This window comes from Aythya marila, assembly GCF_965140915.1.
Source record: "Aythya marila genome assembly, chromosome: 1".
In the NCBI taxonomy this organism is placed as follows: domain Eukaryota; kingdom Metazoa; phylum Chordata; class Aves; order Anseriformes; family Anatidae; genus Aythya; species Aythya marila.
This window is the reverse complement of record NC_139042.1, coordinates 161,725,827-161,748,657: the sequence shown is the minus strand read 5'-3', so window position 1 is coordinate 161,748,657 and position 22,831 is coordinate 161,725,827. Positions and strand designations below refer to the sequence as shown.

General features: G+C 39.3%; 1 protein-coding gene across 8 annotated transcripts in view; it reads left to right on the top strand.

Moving 5' to 3' along the window:
- ANKS1B (ankyrin repeat and sterile alpha motif domain containing 1B) overlaps positions 1-22,831 on the top strand; it is a gene marked incomplete at its 5' end in the record, with an annotated part of 434,494 nt that overhangs the window by 375,990 nt on the left and 35,673 nt on the right. For all 8 annotated transcript variants that reach the window (XM_082773376.1, XM_082773377.1, XM_082773375.1 and 5 more), the window contains 2 exons: positions 4,661-4,768; positions 10,199-10,378. In XM_082773376.1, the coding sequence (XP_082629502.1) occupies positions 4,661-4,768; positions 10,199-10,378 (288 nt within the window). The remainder of the gene's footprint in view (positions 1-4,660; positions 4,769-10,198; positions 10,379-22,831) is intronic.

Sequence of the window (22,831 nt, the reverse complement as noted above, 5' to 3'; positions counted from 1 at the left end):
CTTGCTATGTGCCTGCACTTTGCTGTGCTTTTGGGGTGCTACCAGAGAACCCCTGCACTGTTTAAAAATGAACAAGAATTTGTGATAATTTGGGCCCATGATTGTAGGGCTGGAAGGAACTAGTAGCTACAGCATGAGAATCAGCATGAGAAAGATAATAAGGTATTGTTATGTGAAAAATGCAATGAAAGTTTAATATGGTTGGGTGTGTCTGGTGCCGATAAGCCACCAAGCATTCAATATTGCAGCTACCTTGCATAGCTTTTGCCTTCTTCTGCCTGCACATCTCATGTTCTTTCACATGAGATGGGAAGAAAGGATGTAGGAGGGATGCAGGATCTTGCCTTTTCCCACAGCTCTCAGTCACTTCAGGTCTAGGGCTGATCCCATGGGAGCTCGCCCTCATGGAGGAGATTAACGAGCCTGCTTGGTAAATGGGACTCCTGGGTCTCTGACATCCCACAACAGTTTTAGCTCAGCTGGGAGACTGGGGCATGGGGTCATTTATCAGCTCTGCCATGTAGTGACTGTCATCATTTTTTATGAAAGTATAATGACTCAGACATATTTATCTTTCAAATTATGCCATTATTACACTGCAGAATTTTGGTTGGTGTGTGTTTTTTTGTTTGGTTAGTTGGTGTTGGTGTTTGTTTGTTTTTTTTGCGTATGTGTGTGCTTATTTTTGGGGGTGATGGTGAACTGTTGATCAGAGATATCAGTTAGATGAATAAGAGTTTTCAAACTTTGAGTAAAAATGTGCTCCATCCTGGCTATTTATATAGTAATGCATTTAATCCATTTTCAAATTCTCTTTTATACCAAGCATGGTGATCAAGTGAGCTGTGCTGGATGACCTAAGCTAGTTTCATGAGTATTCTAGGTGTTATCATGTCTTAGGATTAGTGCCGTGGTGTGATATTGTGGCAGAAAAATAGTAATAATCAATATACCCACAATTCCAGAATAGCCTGGAGTTTATTGCAGCATGATCAGCAGTACAACAGTTTAATAAAATTGAATTTAGCTAGTTTTTTAGGCTGGTTGCTTGCAGAAATAGAAGAACCACGCCTTATTGGTTTGTATTTAATTTTTTTTCTTCTTAGCTCTAAATGCTAGTGTTGTTTACTAATTAAATGAAGCTTAAATTCTGAAGTGTCTGATGCTGCCACTAGAGAATTACCAGTACTGTTCTGATCACTCTCTGCTTTTCCACGTTGAAACTAGCACTTAGTGTCTGACTGCTGTTGCTGTTTTAGACCAGACTGCTTGAACTACTGCAGTATTAATTTTGCACCATGCAGTAACTTTTCAGATTATTCCAAAAGAAAGGGCATTGATGTCTTGAATTTCAGTAATCTTTATAATGCCAATTTAAATAAATAAATAAATAAATAAATAAATAAATAAATAAATAAAAGTAGAATAATTACAAAAATGTGATGTTTGTTCATATTATTCAGTCAGAAGAAAAGATCAGGCAGAAGTTTGTTGCAGAAATAATGCTCAGTTTTAGATGGAGTAACTTGTTAATTCCAGCATCTGCACATATACAGCCATCAGGGAGTTGCTGGGCTACATGTGTTTGTTTTTTAAACATCTGTCAGCTAAATCAGAAATCTAAATGTTGAGTGTTGCATTGGTTATATTTCTGGATTTCTTACATTTCCTATTGGAATTTTATTTTGTATACTAATCGTTGGAGAAGATAAAGATAAAAATAGGATTGTGTTTGTGTTCACACACAGTTTATTTGGACAAAAGATTTGGGCCATTCTCCTCAATTATATTACAAATACAAGCAAATATATTAGAAGGAGTTGCATTATTTTTGTCTTAGGTATTGTACTGTTGGTGTGGATCACCTTTGTACCATTGTGCTTTTCCTGTCCTAGTAATGAAATATAGGCTTTGCAGTGCCTTAAGCTACACTCACAGTTTGATGACATCTTCTAGCTGATTACTGCAGCCACACTGCAAAACTTAGTTCACTGTCATGTATGGAGTAAGCTCCAGTTCACTTGACAAAATGTCTTACTGCATAGCCCTTGAGTGCATGGTATTGGTTTCACTGTTACATGGTACAAAGACATTCATTCACCGGCAACTAACTTGTGGGCTAAATATGTGCAAGACTTTTAATGGTGTTTTGATATAAAACCTTCAGGTGTTCCTAAGATATTGCATTAGGCAACTTCACTATTACACATCATTGTCCTATATTTGTGATATTTGACAGTTGTGATAAACACTGTCAAGGGTAATCCATCACAGAACAACTTTTCAGCATTTCAGGGTGTTTGTCTCAGAACTCAAATATAGAAGTGCCTCAGAAAAAAGTATTTTACATTCATTAGTCAAGTATCAGGCTTTACAAGTCCATTTCAAGAAGAAAACAAGCGTCTTCAGTTGACAATATGTAGTTCAAATAGGTAAATAGATCTATTAGCTGAGGATGATATGTTTGTGTAGATTGCATCTTTAAATCCTTACTACTACCACTTCTCCCTTGGGTTGACCACCATTTGAGTGGAATAACAAAATACAGAATAAGCTCAGAAGTGTTTATGGCGTTTAAAGATCTGTATTGTTTTGAATATGAGCACAGTTTTTGAAATAAGTTAACCATTTAGACCTGTATCCTGATCTCTGATGTGGGAAGTCCCACAAGACTCCTCTGCTGTTCAGCAGCTGTATGAAGTCTCAGAAAATTGCTTTGTGTGGATTTCTTTGCCTGGTTTGATACAGCTAATAAAGCATTCAAAGCACTGAGGACCTCAACATGACCCACGAACTGTAGATTGACTTAAAAATCTCTGGGTAGGTGCTCCTGATGATGGGGAAACATTATGAAAGAAACAAGTTCACTGAAGTGCATTACCTGAGTAATGCTTAAAGCAGCTGTAGTTCTTTCACGTGTTTCATACAGTTAAATACTGAGATAAACTGTGCACCCTTGTGTTTAACATTCAATGTAAACTGAATACATAAGTCTCCCAAATGCCTCTGGCATTTCTGTATGCTGTGCTGTCTGAAGCTGTGCTTTATGAGTGCTTCTGCAGATTTAGACTAATATGAGAGAGAACATAACAGGCCTGTGGGACTCCACAGCTTGGGTCTGCTGCTGGGCTTCAAGGTATCAACAACCCTCTTTAGCTGCCTCTCATGTCATAGCCCATCATTTTATAGATGCAGAGGAACCAGGTGTTCTTGATGTTCAATGATGTCAGATAGCGTAGTAAAATTTAACAAAATGTGAGTGAATTCACTTGCCTATGGATAGGAGGTCACCCACCAGAATGACAGCTGTGTTGCTGTACCTGAGATACTGGATCTAAGAGATGCCTTTGGAGAGTCATTGCATTTTCTTTGTAGTTGTTTTCTGTTTGTTGTTGTTGCTGCTGTTGGTTTTTGTTTTGTTTTGTTTTGTTTTGTTTTTCATGAATGGTAGTTCTTAATATTACTGCTTAAACTGAGGTAATTGTTCACTGAAAAGGTACCATTTTCAGAGTTTTTGTGGGTACTATTACTTTTTCTAGGATGCGTGACAAATCCCTTTCAACTCAAGGGTGTTGACACGCAGTGGTCCTAAATATAGTGTGAAGTACTGTCTTCTGGGAGTGAATGGAGGCAGCTCTGGAGTATGAAACCATACATAGTCTGCAAGAGTTATGTGAGGATACCTCTGAGGACAGAAGCTTGCTTCCGCAGTTATGGCTGCTTTACACTTTGAAGCAATTGTAGCCATTAAAGAATGGCATCAAAATATGTGTTTGTTTTTGTTTTTGCCAATAATGCTTGTTTCCTACTTTCTGCTTCTTCTCTTCTGCTCTTCTGTTTCCCCAAGAACAGTGTTTTTTTTTGTATGTGGTAGAGACATGGAGAGGTACAGGTAGGGTATAGTTGCAGTAAATTTGGAACACTTTTTCAGAAGTGTTTTTGGAGTTTAGACAAGCAGAAGGCATTTGAACCTGTCCACTGATGGTCAGGTTTGTGTGCAATAGAGATTTTTCATTGCATATAATAAAAGTAGTAGATCACCAGGACAAGGTTGGGGAGAATGTTTGTCCTGGTTTTCTTACATGAGGATGATTCTCCAAGATAAATGCAAACTCTGCGTGTCATTCAGAGATTACCTGCAAAAGGCATGGTGAATAGATTTAAAAGCAATACTATTTGATCATTGTGCAGTTCATTTTCTCCCTTGTTGCTGTCTCAAAGTATTTGCTGGGTGTTCCTCAATCTCTGGTCCTTAATATCTGTATCTTTCCCATACCTATGAATCCCTTTATCATTCACTTTTTGGCTCCATCTCTGTGTTTCCAGTCTCTCCCTCCCCTTCCCTTGTTTTCACTCCTGCTTTGCTGCCTTCTCTTCCTGTGTCATTTTTCTCTCCTCCTTACTCACCCGTGAGTCTATTTCTCATTTTCTGCATCCATACCTGCTTTGGTATCTTCCTTCATTTTACAGGATTTTTCCTCTGATCTCACTTCTCATTTTCTCTGCCCTTTGCTTGCCTCACAATGCTCTGTCTCCTTAACCTGCGTGGTGGACTAACTTGTTAAAGCATTTAAAGTGAAAATGGTCTCAGTCCAAATGGATCTTTATTTAATGATTACAATGTGTTCTTTTTAATGAGATCTTTCTATTACTTTTCCAGGTCTTAAAAATTAGCTTGATTGGCCACCGGAAGCGTGTTCTGGCATCTTTGGGAGACAGACTGCACGAAGATCCTCCTCAGAAACCACCTCGGTCAATAACCCTCAGGGTGAGTCCCCATAAAAATTTGTTTGCATTTCTTTAAAAGTCAGCAAACATTTCGTAATATTCACATGAAATCAATGGTTGCTTTGAGTGGGATTCAGCTTAATGTCTCTTTGGTAGTTTACAGTGTGGATGTCTTAGGCTGACTTGATCAGCCACACCTCCTCTTATCGCCATTGGAGAGAATTTGACATTTTTACTAGGTGATTCATCTGACCTGGTTCAGATGTCTACGTTAGGATGAGATAAGTAGTGTCTTAGAAGTGCCTCTCAGCTGAAGAAGTTAGCTCAGGAACAGACGTCTACAAGCTGCATGTCTACATCAGCCCTTAGGAGTCCCAGACCAAGCGATCAATATTGCAGAAAGAGTTACTGTTTTCCTTTCGTGTTTTGAAAGTGCTTTCACTTACTTTCCAGAGGAATGCTTTATACTTTCTTTAAAGATTGCCTCTTGAAATTGTTGAGATACAAATGCCATCAAGGTGTTACTGTGTATAAAAAAATTCTTTGCATTTTTATTTTTCATTTGTATTCCCACCTTCAGAAGCCTTGTTGCTGTGTCCTTGGGGTTTTTTCACACTTGCCCAGTTTTAGTCTCATTACACCAAATTCTCTCAGTTTCTTTGGTCCAGTGTCTTTACTGTCTGTTACCCTGACCAAGTTATGGTCTGATGACCCATTCCTACTGCATTCTCTGAAAGGGAGTTCATATTCATCAACACTTTTATTTTGATATTTTAGGTCACATCTCCTGCATTTGATTGGTTTTGATTATTGTCATGGGGCTGAATTTGTGACTGGAATCTCATTTTGGGACTAAATTTCCAAATGTCAGAGAGTGGCCTGTGCTCCCAAGTTAAATTTCCTGGTGTAAAGAGAAATAGAGAAAGACAGAATGAGGGCTTATTTTTACATACTCCTTCTGATTTCTGTGACCAGCCTGTTTTCAGTCTGCTTAATCTCAAATGCCCCATATAGACATCTTAAATCCTCCCCTCCCAAATTCAACCTATTCCTAATGCCATGTCAAAAAAAGTGTCACAAACCTATGATGTCCTGCTCTAAGGCACATAGCACAAATGTGTGGATATTTTTCTAGTATTTTGTATTAGTTGTATTATGTGAATAATTTCCTGATGCATGGCAGGTGTTAAAACACTCCTAGGAAAGAGGAAACATGGGCCAGCATTTGAAAGTCACACATTTTTCGTCAGTACTGTCAGTGCCTTGGACTGGGGAATTAGTTCCTCTTCAGCAGGTGGGAACGTTTCCACAGCCTATGTTACTGGTTAGAATTGTGTATTCTCAGTTAATAGTGAAGATAAAGCTGGATGTCCTCCATCTGTAGTCAAAATGATAAAAAGTAGTCTGCTGTTCCACAGCTAGAGCTACTGATGCGGGCAAATGCTAAATGTCATTCGTCACTTCATAGTATTGGAGTCTTCAGAAAGAATCTTAAAGTAAAGGACATGAGTTTGGAATAAGATTTCTTTCACATCAACCATGCCATTTCATCCAAAACAAGGACATAGTATTTGGTCTGGTTTTAGTTTTAGCTTGAAAATTGGTTTAAATAAAATATCCACAGCTATTAGATTGATTTATATCTAATAGAAAAGTTTGTTCCTTGTTTAAAGAGTCTCTTTAAGGTCCCAAGGTCAACCTAAGCATTGATAGCACTTTATCTTTTTTTTTTTTTTTTTTTTTTTTTTTTAACTCTTTTCATATTAGTTTTTAAGGTATTTTATATATTTAAAGGAAAAAAAAAAAAAAAAAAAAAAAAGTTAAATATTTAGAATAGGAACAAATAGACTAATTTCCAGAAAAATACATTATTTCCACATTAACTGTGTAATAAGGAAACATTATTTTGATTTCAAAGTCATATACTCAAAAGTTAGAAAATGCTGAATCTCAGGTTACCTTGGTAAGTTAGTCTTACTTTCCTTTCTTGAGTGCATTATAACATAATATTTAATTACATGACCACTTTCACTGTTTTTCACGGAAACTCACCCTCACCCAGTCAGCCTTGGAGGCCAGAATTTAAACTAGGTATAACAATTTAGAGTGAAATGCTGAAGAAGTGTTAACATTAGTAATGGTAGTTTAACACAAAATTAAATGCACTAGAAAAAATTCCTTTTTTTTTGGAACTGGCTAGACAAACATCAGTGAGGCATCATGGGTGCCAGGGTAGCCTGGAGAAGGATCTCCTGAAGATCACTTTCCAGCCCTGAACTGCATGGTTCCAGCTTGTGGTGGGTCTGAGAGGTGGGGACAAAGGAGGTTTCAATAGTGAAATGTATCGTCAAGCATCCTTGAATTCACAGGGGGGTGGAAACATGGCAATGAATACACAGTAACTAGCAACAGCACAGTACTGAATACGTGATAGCCCGCTGCATGGCCATCTATGCCCGATCTGCAGCACCGTGAAGGAAATGAGAAAGTGGGTATGGGGTGAAAAAGAGGAATGAAGGAAGAATGAGAGAGAGCTTCATGATTAAAAGAATAGCTGTAGCTATGAGAATACAGATTCACACCTGCTTTTGCCACAAAGCTCTTGGATAATTCTTGGCAAGTTATTTAAGTAATTGCCTCATAAACAGTCACTAATTGTATGTTACAGACATTCTGCGGATTTGACTGGAGTCTGGAGTCTGATTTATACAAGTGCTAAGCACACAGTACTGCAAATTAGATCAATAGAAGCAGGGTTTTGAATACAAGCACTTGGAAAATCAGGCAATAGATACTGTAATTGGGCATCCAGAGTGGCTGATATTTATTAGCCTTTGTCTGTGTGTCTCAGTTCCCTTGCACTAAAGTGGTGATTATAAAATGCCAGAAGTCACAGGGTGTGGTGAAAATAAATTGATTGAAGTTTGTAAAGCACTTACAAGCATCATGAAAATGACAATATTAATCATTCTCTCTTCAGAGCAGGATCAGAATAGAATTTGGGGAAGAGGTTTGGGGCCATGAAATGAGGTGAGAATAAAACACTGATTACACAATAACTAATGATAACACAACGCTGAGTATATGACAACATGCTGCACAATTGAGGATCCATCTGTGCTGTGAAGGACTTCTCTGAGAAAATAGCATGAAATCATACAGTTAAATACTGCACCGTAATGCAGAGGCACTGTTATTCTTTTATTTATTGCCTTTGTAATTCTTGCCTTTATAGCAATCTTCCAATATTGATTTTTGGGTGAATTTCTTCTTTATATGCAGTTTGATAAAATATGAAAAACCCATGTAACCTTGATATCCATTGCAAACTCTTCTAACACTGAGAGCCACTGATGGCCATGCCATGTCAATCTATTGCTGCTAGCACTGGGTGAATTGTGGTCAGAGTAAGAAAGAGGTTACATACCTTGCTGGAGAGCAGGTAGCAACCATTAGAAAGGAAGTCGTTTGGTGCCCCTGTACTCAGATTATTTTCAGCAGAGGGCTGTGTGCAGCCTTGTGTCAGTGCTAGGCCTGTGGAAGAACCAGGGACAGGCTTTAGGGATGATGCTTCACCAAACCTTCTGAGTGTATGCAAACTCCAGATTTTCAGAAGACTTTAACTGGGCCAAATGTAGGTGGATTTGCATGAAGGAGGAAAAGACTATTCCTGAGAGGAAAACATTCCTTTCTTTGCCCTGGGAAATGTCAAGTACTTGTCTCAGATCACAGGCAAGCTAGAGAATTAAAATTAAAATATATATAAAAAAAAAAAAAGGAAAAAAAACTCAGTGAATTAAAAGTTGTAAACAACTACCCTGATTTTAGTCAACCAATGTGGAAAACACTAACCTGTTATTATGACTGTGAGGAATAATGTCATGTAGACTCCTACAATTCAAATGTTAACACCAGATATTACTATTGAGCACAGAAACAGATTTTTAACTTTCCACTTGGAAGAGATTACAACTCTGTTTTCTTTCACTATATCTTGTTTCTTAACAGCATGGAGTAAAGTACCTTAATGCTTTGCAGAATTAGGTTTGGTTCAATGTAATCAGGCATGAAATATCCACTTTAATTCTTCATTTAAATGAAAAAGCAGTTGTTTTGTTTTTGTTTTTGTTTTTTGTTTGTTTGTTTGTTTTGTTTTGTTTTGTTTGTTTGTTTGTTTTTGTTGTTTGTTTGTTTGTTTTTTTCCCTCCATGTACAGTTCTTTGCTGCTTTTCATTGTAGAGCATATTCAGGTCCCTTCTTGCTTTTCAGTATAAAATACAGTATTACAGCAATAGGTAATTCAGACACTGAAAACACACTCCTGGGTATGATCTTTACTCCAGAGAGCTTACTGCAAGAACTTACTGTATCAGAAATGTTGAGCATTGTGGGGGAGGAACTTTTACACCCTTCCAGTCACTACAGCAGTGTTTTACTGCACGTGCTGGATGGTGTGTCCACTAACTGAACGGCAAGGCGTAGCTCTGATGATGATGATTTTAGTCACCAAGGCAGTGCTGAGCAGTGGACTTGGGCATTGGCGTTTGTAATTTGTGTTTGAACAAGTGATGCAGTGTGCAAGAGAACACGTGTTTCCAAAAGTACATGTGGTGGCTGCCTGTCACTGGTGTGGTGGCAGATCCTGGGAAAATCTGTAGTCAGAAGGATGTGTTTAGCTGTTAATTAGATGGAGGTCATGTATCAATTTGCATGGTATTTGCACATTGACTGATACAAGGTCACAGTTCAGCACAGGAAAAGCCTGGTGAAATGTTTGTACTTTGATACATTCCATCATTCTAGGAATTGTTATTTGGCTTGTTTCTGATGTCCAGTACCTCAAGTTAAAGTATGTTCTGCAAGACCTATAAAAATTGTAAACAAAGTATCTATATTTTGTAAATGTTCATGCATTTATTTTTTCAGGCAAGGGATGTTGCTAGAGTTCAAATCACTTTCAAATCACTTTTGCTTCTCAGAGTGGCTTAAAAAGTGGTGAAAATGTATTTCATCTTACAAATAACTACTCTTAAATCACAACTTCTTTTGGGCCTTGACAAGTAACTCACTGTTTATCTCTCTGTCAGTCCTAGTAAAGGACTGCTATATTATACATGGAAGTTTTGGGGAAGGAATTTGCCACTTGCTCAGAGCAGTAATGAAGTATTCTTCCCTCCATTTGGGCTCTGCACCTTTGGTAGCACATTTCTGGGGAAAGTGACAGTTTTCTGAGTGTAGTCTGTCACTTCCCTAGCCACATGCACAGGAAGAAAATTGTCTCATAGAACTTGCCTTCCTCCTGGTCATGTACAAGGGAGATGGAAAGGTTCTGAGGAAAGAAAATGACTGCTTGCTCTGTGCCTTTTTTTTTTTTTTTTTTTTTTAAGTATTATTTGAAATACACTTTAAAATGTGTAGTTTGAACAATATGCTGCTCTCATTATGCTGTATTTTTGTCCTCTTTGTTCAGGAACCCAGCGGTAACCACACTCCTCCTCAGTTGTCTCCATCACTTAGCCAAAGCACTTTCACTACTGGTGGCTCCCTGGACGTTCCCCACATTATCATGCAGGGCGATGCAAGGAGGAGAAGAAATGAGAACTATTTTGATGATATTCCTCGGTCGAAGCTGGAGAGGCAGATGGCACAGGTAGGATTACAACTATGCCATTAAAAGTCTGCACTTTGCTGCAGTTGGTTACAGAGCTAATTCTAACTGTAGCTATGGGTCCTGCATATATTAAGGCTGAATTGTAAACCACAAAGATTGACAATTTTTCCAAGCTGGGTGTTCCAGTTCTATTTCAAATACTGTAAGTTGGTGTGCCGTTTCTCTTGAGAGGAAGAGTTTTGGGGGTGTTTAGGTGCCTGCAGGCTGAGATGAAGGTGCCTGCTGCATACCAGAACATGCAGACTCCCACTGGCACTGCCTCTGCCTCTAGCTTCTGTAAGATTCCTCAATTTCTGAGCAACTCAGATAAAAATGAGCTGGCAAAAATCAGAGGACTGGTGGGTGTGGTGATGAGGGTCAACAATCTGCTAAACTTTGGTCTGGGGATACATCTGAGTGTTTAATGAAAGATTTAACTGTGTAACAGCTCATTTGAGCATTACTGCAGCACTACATCCAAATGGACATTGCATCAAGCTGTTCATGAAAGACTAAAGACTTCATCTCTAAAAATCTTCACCCAATCTAAATATGGGTACTGATAATTTTAAATCAAGCACATGTTGACCAGAGTAATATCCTGTACAGCTCCAAAGGTCAGTAAAGTTGAGCTTTGGCATCTTGTCAGCAAAAATGCCTTAGGATATACTGGGCTGTGTTTTGGTGGCACATACTATGCAAGACAGCCGTGCTTTGCGATGCATGCTGGGGACATGCCTTCAATTTGCCATTGGAAGCAGCCAGGCAGCCCATGCAGTTCACAGTGTGGCTCATCCCACCACATAGCAGGATGCTGCTTTCAGCCTTGCCTGATACTTCCTGGTTGTTGTCAGGCATAGCTCAAAATAGAGTCTCTACCCAAAATCCAGCCTCGAAATGGAAATAGCTATGCAAATAACTATATTATGGTTAACATAATGAACAAAAGGCTGCAGTCTCTGAGCTAATTGCATGAACAAGAAGAAGTAATTAAATAAACAAGCAAAACAAGGTGCTGCTGTTACCTGGGAACACAGAAACAAATTGAATTTGATCTGTTCAGAGGACATTTCTAGGCAAGTGAAATTGCATTTGTTAGGGTGGGGCTGTTTTCTTGCCTTTTTAAATCACCTAATTTTCTGCTGTATTTTCTGCTGTGTAATGTTATTGTACAGAATTAAGGGGAAAGTTGCCTGGTGAATGAGCTTCTTTTCCAATCAAAGTCTGCTGGGTTTTGGGGGCAAGAACAAGGCTGAGCTGAAGTCCAGCAAGGAAAAGCCCACTTCTTACTGTGAAGTTATTTCTTTGAAGGTCATGAAACTTAGGAGTGTGAAAATTAAGTACGCACTAGCTCATGGCTGAGTAGACTGGTTCATATGCTTAGTTTATCACATCACTTGGTTTACAAATCCCCATTCTCACTTCCTCTTTTAGTCTTTTAGTCACTAACATTGGAGAATAAAAAAGCCATAGTAGCAATTCTTCCTCTCTACTTTTCACTCTTTTCTCTTCCTCCTTGAAGTCCTGATATTCCCTTGAGGCATGACACACTCATACCTCAGAGATTTTCTGCAGGCAGTTGAGACTGCTTTTCAAGAGACTGTAATATGTTGCATAGCCAAAGAACTGAGCAGTTAGTACTTAGGCCACTCTAAACCACTTAAAACCAATTAATTTTTTTTTATTATTATTATTTTTTTTTGAAGTGGAGGAGATGGGGAAGGAAGCAGTTTATACCTATTTGTACCCACAGCATGACTTCAGTGCCTTCTAACTTTCACTGTGGAATATAAGAGTTATCCTTTGGGACTCCAAAGGAGAAAATGGGTTCAGTGAAATCTGTAAGACAGTATTTTCTGTTAGTCCCCAAACTCCAATCTGTTTGGAGTCTTTCTCAGCTCTGCCCCCAAATTCTGCATTGCTGATGTATGCAAAATTCTCTTTGACTTTAATGGGAAAGTCAATGACTCCCTCTGGTGATCATTCTCACTAAATTGGACTCACCCCATTAAGAGGCTAATCAGGGATTTCTTCAACCATTCTGGCCCAAAAATAGATTTTTAAATTTAATTTTTGCAATATGTGAAGTGGCACTTTGTGAAAATGAACTGTATTTCCATCAATTTTTTCCCCTAAAGCCCCTTTGAAACTAAAGGTGTGATAGTTATTTCTGGAAAATAAAGGATATTCATTTGATTAACATGAGCCTTCTGCTCCATGTTTTATCTAACAACTTCCTCCTTGCAGTTTTCAGGCTCCTTTGGCTTATGTCAGATCAACACCACTTCTGAGTCTGATACCAATCCTGCTTTCCAGCTAGAATATTTCTCACAAACAAAATAATCTAAAGTGATTATTGGAAGAACCATATTATTTATCTTAACCATTTCTTTGCTAAGCTGTTTGCATGCTGCTGTATGAATCTGCATGTTTAGTGGATGCCATGGTAAACAGCTGTGCATAACAATGTCTTTGCTGTGATTTTTTGAAAGGGTTGTAGGTATATTGTTCATCATGAAATTAATAGGTATTTTATGGCCTTGAAGAGAGAGGAAAACACAGGAATGAGAGCTTTTTCATGGTATTGCCTTCTTGAACTTGATTAGAATATGTTAGGATAAGGCTGTTTGTAGCCTCAGTTTAAAATTTAAAATCTGAAGTGGGTATTTTGAGAAAATCATAAGATCTAAAGTTGCCATCCTTACATGGCCTGTGTTTTCACTTACATATTACATGGGAATCATTAACCATGTTGATCTTTGCATCAGATATCAACAAGTGCGTGTTGAAACAATGAGCACATCAGTTTAAATCTGTTTTCCTTTGATCTGCTAAATGGGCTTAAACAATTCCCTAAATCATAATCAAATCTGCTTGTAAGTAATACAAGACTTTGTTTCCTGGAGGAAGCACTGATTTAAATTTACTTAAAATGTGGGTGGTTTTGTCTCAAGGCCAGCATGTACCTTCATTCACAGTTCCCTAACAGACTGTTTGCGACCTAAGAGAAAAAATCCTAATATAAACAATGAGTCTAACCAATTTACGTTCCCCACTGGAGTAGGTTTGGTCATCCAGCTCCCCAGTTCACATCCAAACTGTTAACTGTGGAACTCTTCAGCGTCTGGTTGGATAAATCACAACTGCCAGGAAGGTAGTACAGAAGATTGTGAGATGGTTTGTTTTCAGAAAAAATAAGAAGAAAAAAAATTCAGAAAGGCTTGAGTAGTCTGAGTCATCTCTGACTGTGGATGTTGAGTTTTGTGCCTGCAAGCTGCACATTAATACGATCAAATTAAAGTAGTTTAAAATAGCTGAGATTGCTCTTAAGATTGCCTAGACCTTTAAAATAGAAGTGAAGACATAGAGGCAAAGCCTAAGAAATCAGGAGGAGGAGCCCGTTGAAGGCAGTGGGCTCTTAATTTACCCCAGACATTGCAGGGAAAAAAAATGTGGGCAAGAGCTTGGGGAGTTGGCACACTGAAACACCCTCCCCATGGCAAACAGGCAGGGAGGCGTGGGCAGTGCTGGTAGCAGGAGCATGGCTGGCTTGTGCTCTCAAATGAAGGCACTGTGTGCCCAGAGGTGCCAGAAATCTGTTGTTTTGGGAGGGGGCACGTGGGTGGGAGCCTCTTCAGGGTTCTCAGGAATGCTCTGGGCTGTCGCTGCCTTTAGAGTAAATAAACAGGTAGTGAGTCAGGTTAAGCTTTCTGGTAGGATCGTCATGGTCTGTATGGGGGACACCCCAGTGGGATGTGGTTGGAGGAAGGGAATCACTTAGATCTGAGAGTTGGAAAAAATATTCGCAAATCCTAGCAAGAGTAGTTCTTTCCCAGAAATGCTAAGCACAAACTTAAATATGAAAGCCCTTCTGGGTGCTTTGGTTCCCATTGGCTGAGGGATTCTGTTGTTCTCTTCCCTAAAGCACCAGATAACCAAACTGTAGTAAGTTTGAAATACAGCTTCCTCCACTATTGGGATACTGCTTTGTCACATTGTTTTGTGAGATATAGTAATTCACTGAAGGAAGGATTACAACCGATGTCTTAGAGGTCTTTTCCAACCTAAATGATTTTATGATTTTGTATGTAGAAGCTTGTTATTCAAATGGATTTAGTAGCTGAGATCCTTTTTCTACAGTAGAGGAAAAGTGTAATAAAAAGAAGAGACAGAATTAAAGACCTGTTTGTAGGAAAATAGTTGCGATTTTTTTTCTCTCTGAAATTTTATCTTCAACTCAATAATATCTTCCAAATACTTCCCAGATATTAATGCATTCATTTTTCCAGTGCATTGTGGTTTAAAACTATGGGTACATAGTTTTAAATTATGTTTTCCATTTTACAGCTAAGAAAATGAAGGTATAAGGATTTTGCAAGTTGGCTAAGATGACACTACAATTTTCTAGAAACCAAAAATAGAACTCCTGTATAATAGGACCCATTTTTAGGTGGTGGCTGCAGTGTTGTGGTTTTTGTTGTTGTTATTTTGTTTTGTTTTAACTTTTAACCACAGTATAGCATTTTTACTTGCTTGTTTCCTGTATGCTTTTCTGTCTCCTTCTCCACTTTAGAAGGATTTAAAGATTACGGTGAGTGAAGGAAAATATGTCCAGGAGAAAATCAGTGTGTAAAATGAGATTATCTAAGAAGCAACAAAGAATGGATTTTATGAATGGTTGAAATTACTGGTGAAATAACAGAATTCTTTATAGTGGATTTAAGAAGCAGTAAATACAAAAGTATGGATGACCAGTTTATTTCATTCTGTTATTTTTTCTAAGATTTTTTTAATTCTGTTTCTCAAATAAGCAAAAAATAGTGTACAGTCTGGGGATGAACAAAAGCCATTTTAAAGAAAAGTATATAAAATCCAAACAAGATGTTCTATGGTTCATATTTTGAAGTGCATCTTATTTTAAAATATGGAAAGATGATTTATCTATGAAGACCTTCAAATTAACATCAAAACAAAAATGCTTTCTAAACCTATTTTTATTGCATTTTATAGGTGTTACTAGATTTTGTCTTTTTAATTCAGATACACATTAATGCCAAAAATTGCTATGTCTTGAAGTGTAAATTTTAACAAACCCTCAAGTATTTTTTTATTCAGTGGACAAGTAAACTGATAAAGACATGAAAATTCTAAGCAATTTCTGTCTGAATAAAAAGGTGCATATTTTCATGAAGGCTACAGAAGCTAACATTTTAGAAATGAAGCCGTGGGATGTGGATCATACCTTCATGCTGCTTCATCATATGGAATTAAGGAAGTTGTTTCTATATTTGGTACTAATGATCCAAACAAATGCCATAAATACTACACCAAGATGGGGACAGATGTTCTTTTAAGATGGGGACAGATGTTCTTTATTAATTTACTCTTTTTTCACACTCAGCCTCGTGAGCTAGAAGCTCTGTATTAGAAAGATCATATGAAAAATGGAGGAGGATTATATGAAAAATGGAAAAGGTTGGGTAGCTTTTACAGACAAGGAGACTTTATTCTTATTGAAAAGCTGAATATTTCAGAGTCAAAGCTGAATTTCAGTATCTAACGTCTACATTTTTGAGCTCCTGGGAAATAACTTGTACTGAGTTTGCGGTGCTCTTCTGAAAGAGCTCGGGTTGTTGCATTTTGGTTTTGTTTTGCTAAAATGTCAGTAACTGTGCCTAATGTTGAGGACTGAAGCCACAAATTTTATTTATATGGGTGGTATTTGTCCAGAAGTTTCTCTCTTATATGCAAGACTAAAGGGCTAGGGAGCACTTGTAACTGGCAGCACCAGCAGAAAGGGGAGTCGTCAACTGGCAAAGGTTTGGCGACTCACCACACATTGCTGGGCCAGGGCTGCGGCTGTAAAGCTGCACCTCCAGAAGCCAGGCACGGCAGCAGCAGCCTCAGCAAACTGGTGGGAAGACCCTCAATCAGTCCTCCCCACCAGGAGCCTAAATCCCAGGTTGCTGGATGGAAATCAAATGAAAACAGACTGCATCATGTGAGGGGTAGTGTCAGCTGGTTGAGAGGGAAACCCAGGTGTGTTAACGGTCAATTCTCATTACAGAAAAATTTTCTAAGCACGTCCCTGTGTGCAGCAGGCACCCAGAGGCAAAGCAGTGTGGGACTTGAAGCCCTGCCCCTGGCTGGGGGGACAGCCCTTGCAGGCTCACAGTGGTCCTGGGCCTGTTGTCTGCCTTCCCGTGGTGTGCTGGGGCACACTCCTGCTTGTGAAAGCTGCCTGAGAGTGCTCATTTCTTACTCTAATAAGAATTGTTATTTCTGATTTTGGCTCTATCTATAAAAGAACTCATTTCAGATTTCACTCTCCATCTCTGAAGATCTTTTTTTCACTGGAGGATGTGTGATTATTCCTGTTGGTAAGGCAGGCTCTCCCCAGAGCTTGGGGAACATTCAGGGAAACAACATCTATTGAGACTGCACAACTGCTCTCCCATGGTCCTGAAACATTTGGAGTGATGAATACAAAAGGGGCCAGCCAGCCCCATTCATTCCATTTCATTTGTTTCTTTCAGCTGTTGCACCTTTAAAGATTGTTTGCTGTGCCACAAGTGATTTTCTGGGATTTGATCCAAAATTCTCCGCATTTCTGGAGTGAGACTGAATTATAGTCAGTGAGTTACTGCTACATAATTTGCATCAGAGAGAGTGGGGTTGCTATCATTTCTTTGCTTCCCTTCTGTGCCTTACTGGAGCTTAAGTGCCAGGATGTGGGAGCAGTTTCCTGAAGCTCAGCCCTGTGGTGGGACACACAGTAGAAGCAGTGGGGAGATTAGGTTCGTGGCTCTTATTCTTGCACCAGATCTGTAAAGTGGACATGTGGGCCTTGCAGAGGAGAGATGGAAGCCAACAGAAGAAACAGCTCTCTAAACATAATCAGAAGGCATAAACTCCCTCTTCTCAGGCTTGCTCAGGGCTGATCAGACCATTTGGGGCTGATGTTTACCTAACTATGGCCATGCCTTGGTGTTTTCTAGACTACTTGTTCTCTCCCGGATTCCCTTAGTTTGCCTTCCTCCTCCTTGAAGTGCAGTGTCTAACACTGGACTCTGCTTCCAGATGATGCCTCGCTGGTAGCTGTGCATGGTGCAGAAATTACTCCCCGTGCATTACTATATGCTACTTGTATTAAATACTTTCTTTTTTGTTTATGAGAGGGGAGTTCCATGAAGGGCCACCAACACAGTTGGGGGCTAGATCCAGCACCTGTCCTATGAGGAGAGGCTGGGTGAGCAGGGCTGGCTGGAGAAAAGATGGCTTTTGGTACAAAAATGGAAAGAAGAAAGGCTCAGACTGGATGTAAGACAAACTTCCTCCCCGCAAGGAGAAGCAAACAGTGGGACAGGTTGCTCACAGAGTCTGAGCAATCTCTGTCTTTGGGGGTTTTCAGGACCTGACTGGATGAAACCCTGAGCAAGCAGGTCACATCTCACAGCTGCTCAAGCTTTGAGCTGGGGTTTTAAAGAAAGCTTCCTCAGCTCCTTTCCAACCTGAATTATCCTGAAATTTGTTTGCTTATTCATCTGCAAAACCTCTGTATTTCGCTTGTAGTATACTGAAACTTCCAGATCTGCGTGACACCCCCCCCCCCCCCCCCCCCGCCCCATTAAAACACTCTGCTAATCTATTTGATATTTTATTTGTATATTTAATCTTACTTTATCAAGGCATACTCTTCCCATATGAATATCATCTGACCAATTTCTGCAGTTCATCAAATCCATTCTCAGTTCTTACCCCGTTATGGAAAGTCCTTGAGTTCTGGATCCTCCCCAGAGGGTCTGCATGGAGCAGGTCATTGCAGATTCTCTCAATATGTTCCAGTCCAGTTGTGCTTAAATACTGATAATTATTCTCTAAATGTGTATTTCAACTTCTTGTGCAAACTCTGCATTTTGATTCAGGCTAGTTTGTGTACAGGGAACATCACGTGACATAGCATCAGAAGTTGCATAATCAGTGTCCACATCCTGCTGTGCGTCTCCTTGCTGCTGATGATTTAGTAGGCCCGTTTTCCAACAAAGGAAGGAAATTTGATCTGAGATGATTCATACTGAACAACCTCATTATAAACATCTTGAATTTCTCTTGGCCTATAAATGTTCTGGCGGGTAACACGTTGCAGCAAGATCACACTTTTTCATTAGGCTCAATTTTGTATGTGTGCATAGAGAGAGATACATGCACATTTATTTATTGATACATGAACATTTATTTCACATGGCCAAGAGCAAAGTCAGGAGATCTCAAAGGCCACAAGGACCAGGGGATGGTGATTGGATTTTTAAATGATTTTGCTAGTAACATGCTAGTCCCTGCAGTTTGGTTGGCTATAAATTCCCAAACCTTTCTATACTCCTATCTTAAATGTTCTTTTAGCCTTTCTTTGGTCTTTTTATTATCTTCCATGACTTTTTGAGGATAATTACTCCTGGTTTAAGTAAATCTTTGACATCTCCTTAAGTGCCATGAAGCTGACTGGTGTTGAATACATCAGGACTGCTTTCTACTGAGCTCCTGTTCCTTCTGTGTACGTTGCCCACATATTCTTTCTGTTGCTTTCCAAGGGTATGATTTCCATAATCAATCTTATTACTGTGTGATCACCTTTGGTAAAATTACTTTGTCTTCAGATTATCAAGTCATCTCTGTCAACAGGGATGGAGCTTACACTAACTTTTCAGGTAATTTTGTTCACCTTACAAAGCACTAAATTATCTCTAACACAGCCTGCCACATTGAAGACCAACATATGTGGTGTCCTACATTTTTTCAAGTAAATATATGAGTAACTAGAAAGAGTTGAAGCAGATGGGAATGTGGAAACATCTTGTAACATGATTGGCTACTAACTTCACTGCAGGTGTATGAAATAATTACACCCTGTTGACTTCTATCACAGATGAAGTTAGCAAGAGCAGTAAGAAATATTATTTCTTATGTGAGTGTGTTTTCTGGAAATCACAGAGGTTATGTTAAATAAACAAGAGAACTGAAAATGTCTGTAAAACAACTTTTTTAAAAGGCAGTCATGAAGTGATTAGGAGGCTATGTCAGAACTGACTGCTGGGAAAGGAAGGGAGATGGCTGAGTGGAGAGCAGGTGACACAGAGCCACACCTCCCTTCTTCTGGCACTGTTAACCAGTCATCTCTATCATCAGTAGCACATGGTAGGAGCTGTACAGTGCAGGATACTCCCTTTTCCTCTTCCTTCACCCCTCCTGTCTGCCAGAGTTGTGTCCCATAGTGATGATTTGGAAGTCTTTCATGCATGGGACATCTATAGCTTTTATATCAGAATATCAGATTCTTGCTGGAACATTGTTCTTCCCAAAAGATAAATGCATACCAATAAGATAAGTGCATGTTTGATGCTAATCATACAATAGCTGGTGCTATTTTTATTATTTTTAGCTATATTCCTTAAGAAAAAAAATATTTGTGAAGCTCTTTTTCACAGAACCTTGTACATCAGTGGTATTAAATGCCCAAGTGTATTTCTGTTTATTACCATGGAAGTGCATGCACAGATTTATTTATTTTCCTTTATTTTGAGGGCATATGTTTTGGGAACTGAAAATTGGGCATGTTTGAAGTCTAATATCAACTCTCTCTCCTACTGCTTACTGAATTTCTGGCCTCAGATGCTCACTTAACCTTTTTCCTTTCCTTGGTTCCTTCCACTTCAGCACAGGGGTATGCAACCTGAAGTACTTCTCACAGGGTTTTCATAATTCATTAAAAAAATTCAGCACTTTGAAGACATAAAATATGTATATAATAAATGCTAAATATTTTTACAGTGGTCCAAAGAAAAGGTTGGCTTTTGAATTTCAATTCATTACCTTCCATAAAATTAATGTTCCTTCTGTACTGCATGTCAGTACCTTAGTCATTCAAACATTAATGAGTACAGAACTGAGTAATGAGTTTTGCATGGCTGTACTTCCCACTGGCCATTGATGCAGTCATGAGACATTCTCAGTCACTGCTGGTCCTCTTTAATAAATATAGTCACCTGTACTTAAAGGTAATTTAGCTTAATTCTAGACCCCCTAAGCCATTAATCCTGGAGGAAGGGAGCAGGGACCTGGGCCCCGAGCTCGTCTCTCACAGATGAGTGCTTCAAACATCTGCTTTTGTGCACTCTTCTTTCTCCTAGGAATTAAAAATAAGAAGCGCTTCCCTTCATTTATAAAAGGGATTGAAGACAGCCTACCTTCTGCTGCTTTAACTCATAGGAGAGGAAGGTGAAATATGTAGGTGTGAATTCCCTCAGTCAGAGAAAGGCATCAGATTCAGATCTCCCAGCTCTTGGAGTGAGTGGACTAACCCATGAGGTTCTTTCCGGGGATGGAGGGACAGGGTGGGCAGCATTGGCATGTGTAAGAAAGGATTGATTTCCTGCCTGTTTTTAAAAGCTTAAAACTTGCTTATATGGTTACTGCAGTGTTGTGTTACCTGTTCCCAAGTAAGTTAGCACCTAAGCAGCCGTAGATGGACCTGGTGTATTCATAACATTTCCTGCCACAGCATTGTAGGTCTGTTATCACAGAACTGCTATGCCAGGGCCACAGCTGCTTGCAGAAGGCACCAGGCACTGCTGCTTGAGGGCAAGTCCTCAGGAGGGGCAGGACTGAAGGATAACCTTTGTCTCCAGAATATCAAGGTGGTGAGAACCAGCTGTACAATAAGACAGCATCACAGCAACATTGTGCCAGCACCCTTAGTGCTGGAGAGAAATTAAACGTCTGTTAGCATGCAGTGCCATGCTAATTTATCTTATTCTTTTCAGGACCTCAGCAAGTGTGTCCAAATAGCACTACAATATGTTTTCTTGACTGCCAGATGCTTGGGGATGCTGCACCTGGCATGAAAATGCCTTCACTTTTACACTTTCCTTGAAAAGCTGAAGCGCAGCCTCTGATAGGCATCACGGTGATGGGCATGGCTGGAGCATACAGAAATCAGTTTTCTAGACATACAGATGAGGAGGAAAAAAAAAATGTAACTAGTGCTAAGTAGTTCAGCAGGAGGAGTCACTGAAGTGGTGCTTGCTGATGGCCTTATACTGAGTGCCCTGCGCATCACTTAGGAAACACACATAATTTTGAAAACAAGATAGGGAAGAAATTAACTGGATATGGGAAAATTTAAAAATTAATGAAACAGGGGGAAGGGATGTGTGTGCATGCATTTCAAATCATGAAGGAAATAAGGGACAATTAACAACATTAGGCAGTCACCAGCCTGTCTGGTAGCGCACGGTAGTCAGTACAGAGGGTGCCAGCCTGCCCTGACAGTAACCAGAGCTGATAACCTAGCCTGTCACCAGCCAGGCAGCCAGGTTTCAGACTGCTGAAGGTAAGAGCAAGAGCCATATTTCTGACAAGAGTTGCACTTTTGGGGTTATCTGTTTTGAGCATCAATGCTGAATTCCTGCTGCTGCTGCTAAGAACCAGCAATGCACACTCTGCTGCTGTTAAATTACTGATACTTTAATTGCTAGCTATTCTGGATGCTGCAGTTGCATTTTTCATGTGTGTTTAGTGCCTTTTGTTGCTGCCTGCCTAAGATACTGTGGGCAGCTCCTACGTCTGATGCTTTGTTTTAGTTGCCTGGCTACTGTAAAATGTTATCTTAGCTTTTGCTAAGGTGTCAAGATGCTTTCTTGATGATTGTCCAAACAAGGAAATATGTAGCGGATGCTGGTGAATGCTGTGCTCATCTAGCTCTGTTGCTTTTGCTAGAGATGCTACAGTATGCTTACTTTGCTTTGCCTGCTACACACTATCTATAAAATAATGTAGAATGCTGAAAGAAACCTTTTTAATTGCTAAGTGGGGGCATGGTCAATACCAAAGGTAATATTGTCTGTAACTTTATATGCAAAGGAACTGTTGGTGGAAGGAGATGGTGGCTGACTGCTTCACTTAATTGCAGTGCATTCTTTCCTGGTAATTGTGTAAAGAGAACTGATCTTTCCTGTTGACTATATTGCCAGATTTTTCCCTTTCTCTATCCCTGTGAAAATCTCCAGCAGAGTGAGATTAAAATCTCAAAACTTAATTGGGGGTGTTGACTTCAAACTTCTTTCCTGCCAAAAACTGAAAGTAACCAATATTTCTTCTGCTCTCTGCATTTTCTGTTTATGCCTGCATAACTTTCTCTCTTTACATCACCAGCACTTCTGACTAAATTGTTTTCTTGTACTCACAGTTTGAAGCCTCTTCTAACATCTCTGAATAAGCTATGTTTCCTTCCAGTCAGTCCAAAAATATTTTGTCAGCAAATAAATAAAAAATTACTTTTAACAGCTGTTTTTCTCCCTTCTTTAATGTTATTGCAAGCCTTTTCTTAATTATTCTTGCCTTTTGGCAGTTGCGGTGCATTAATATTTACAAGATGAGATGTAGTTTTCTGTTTATATT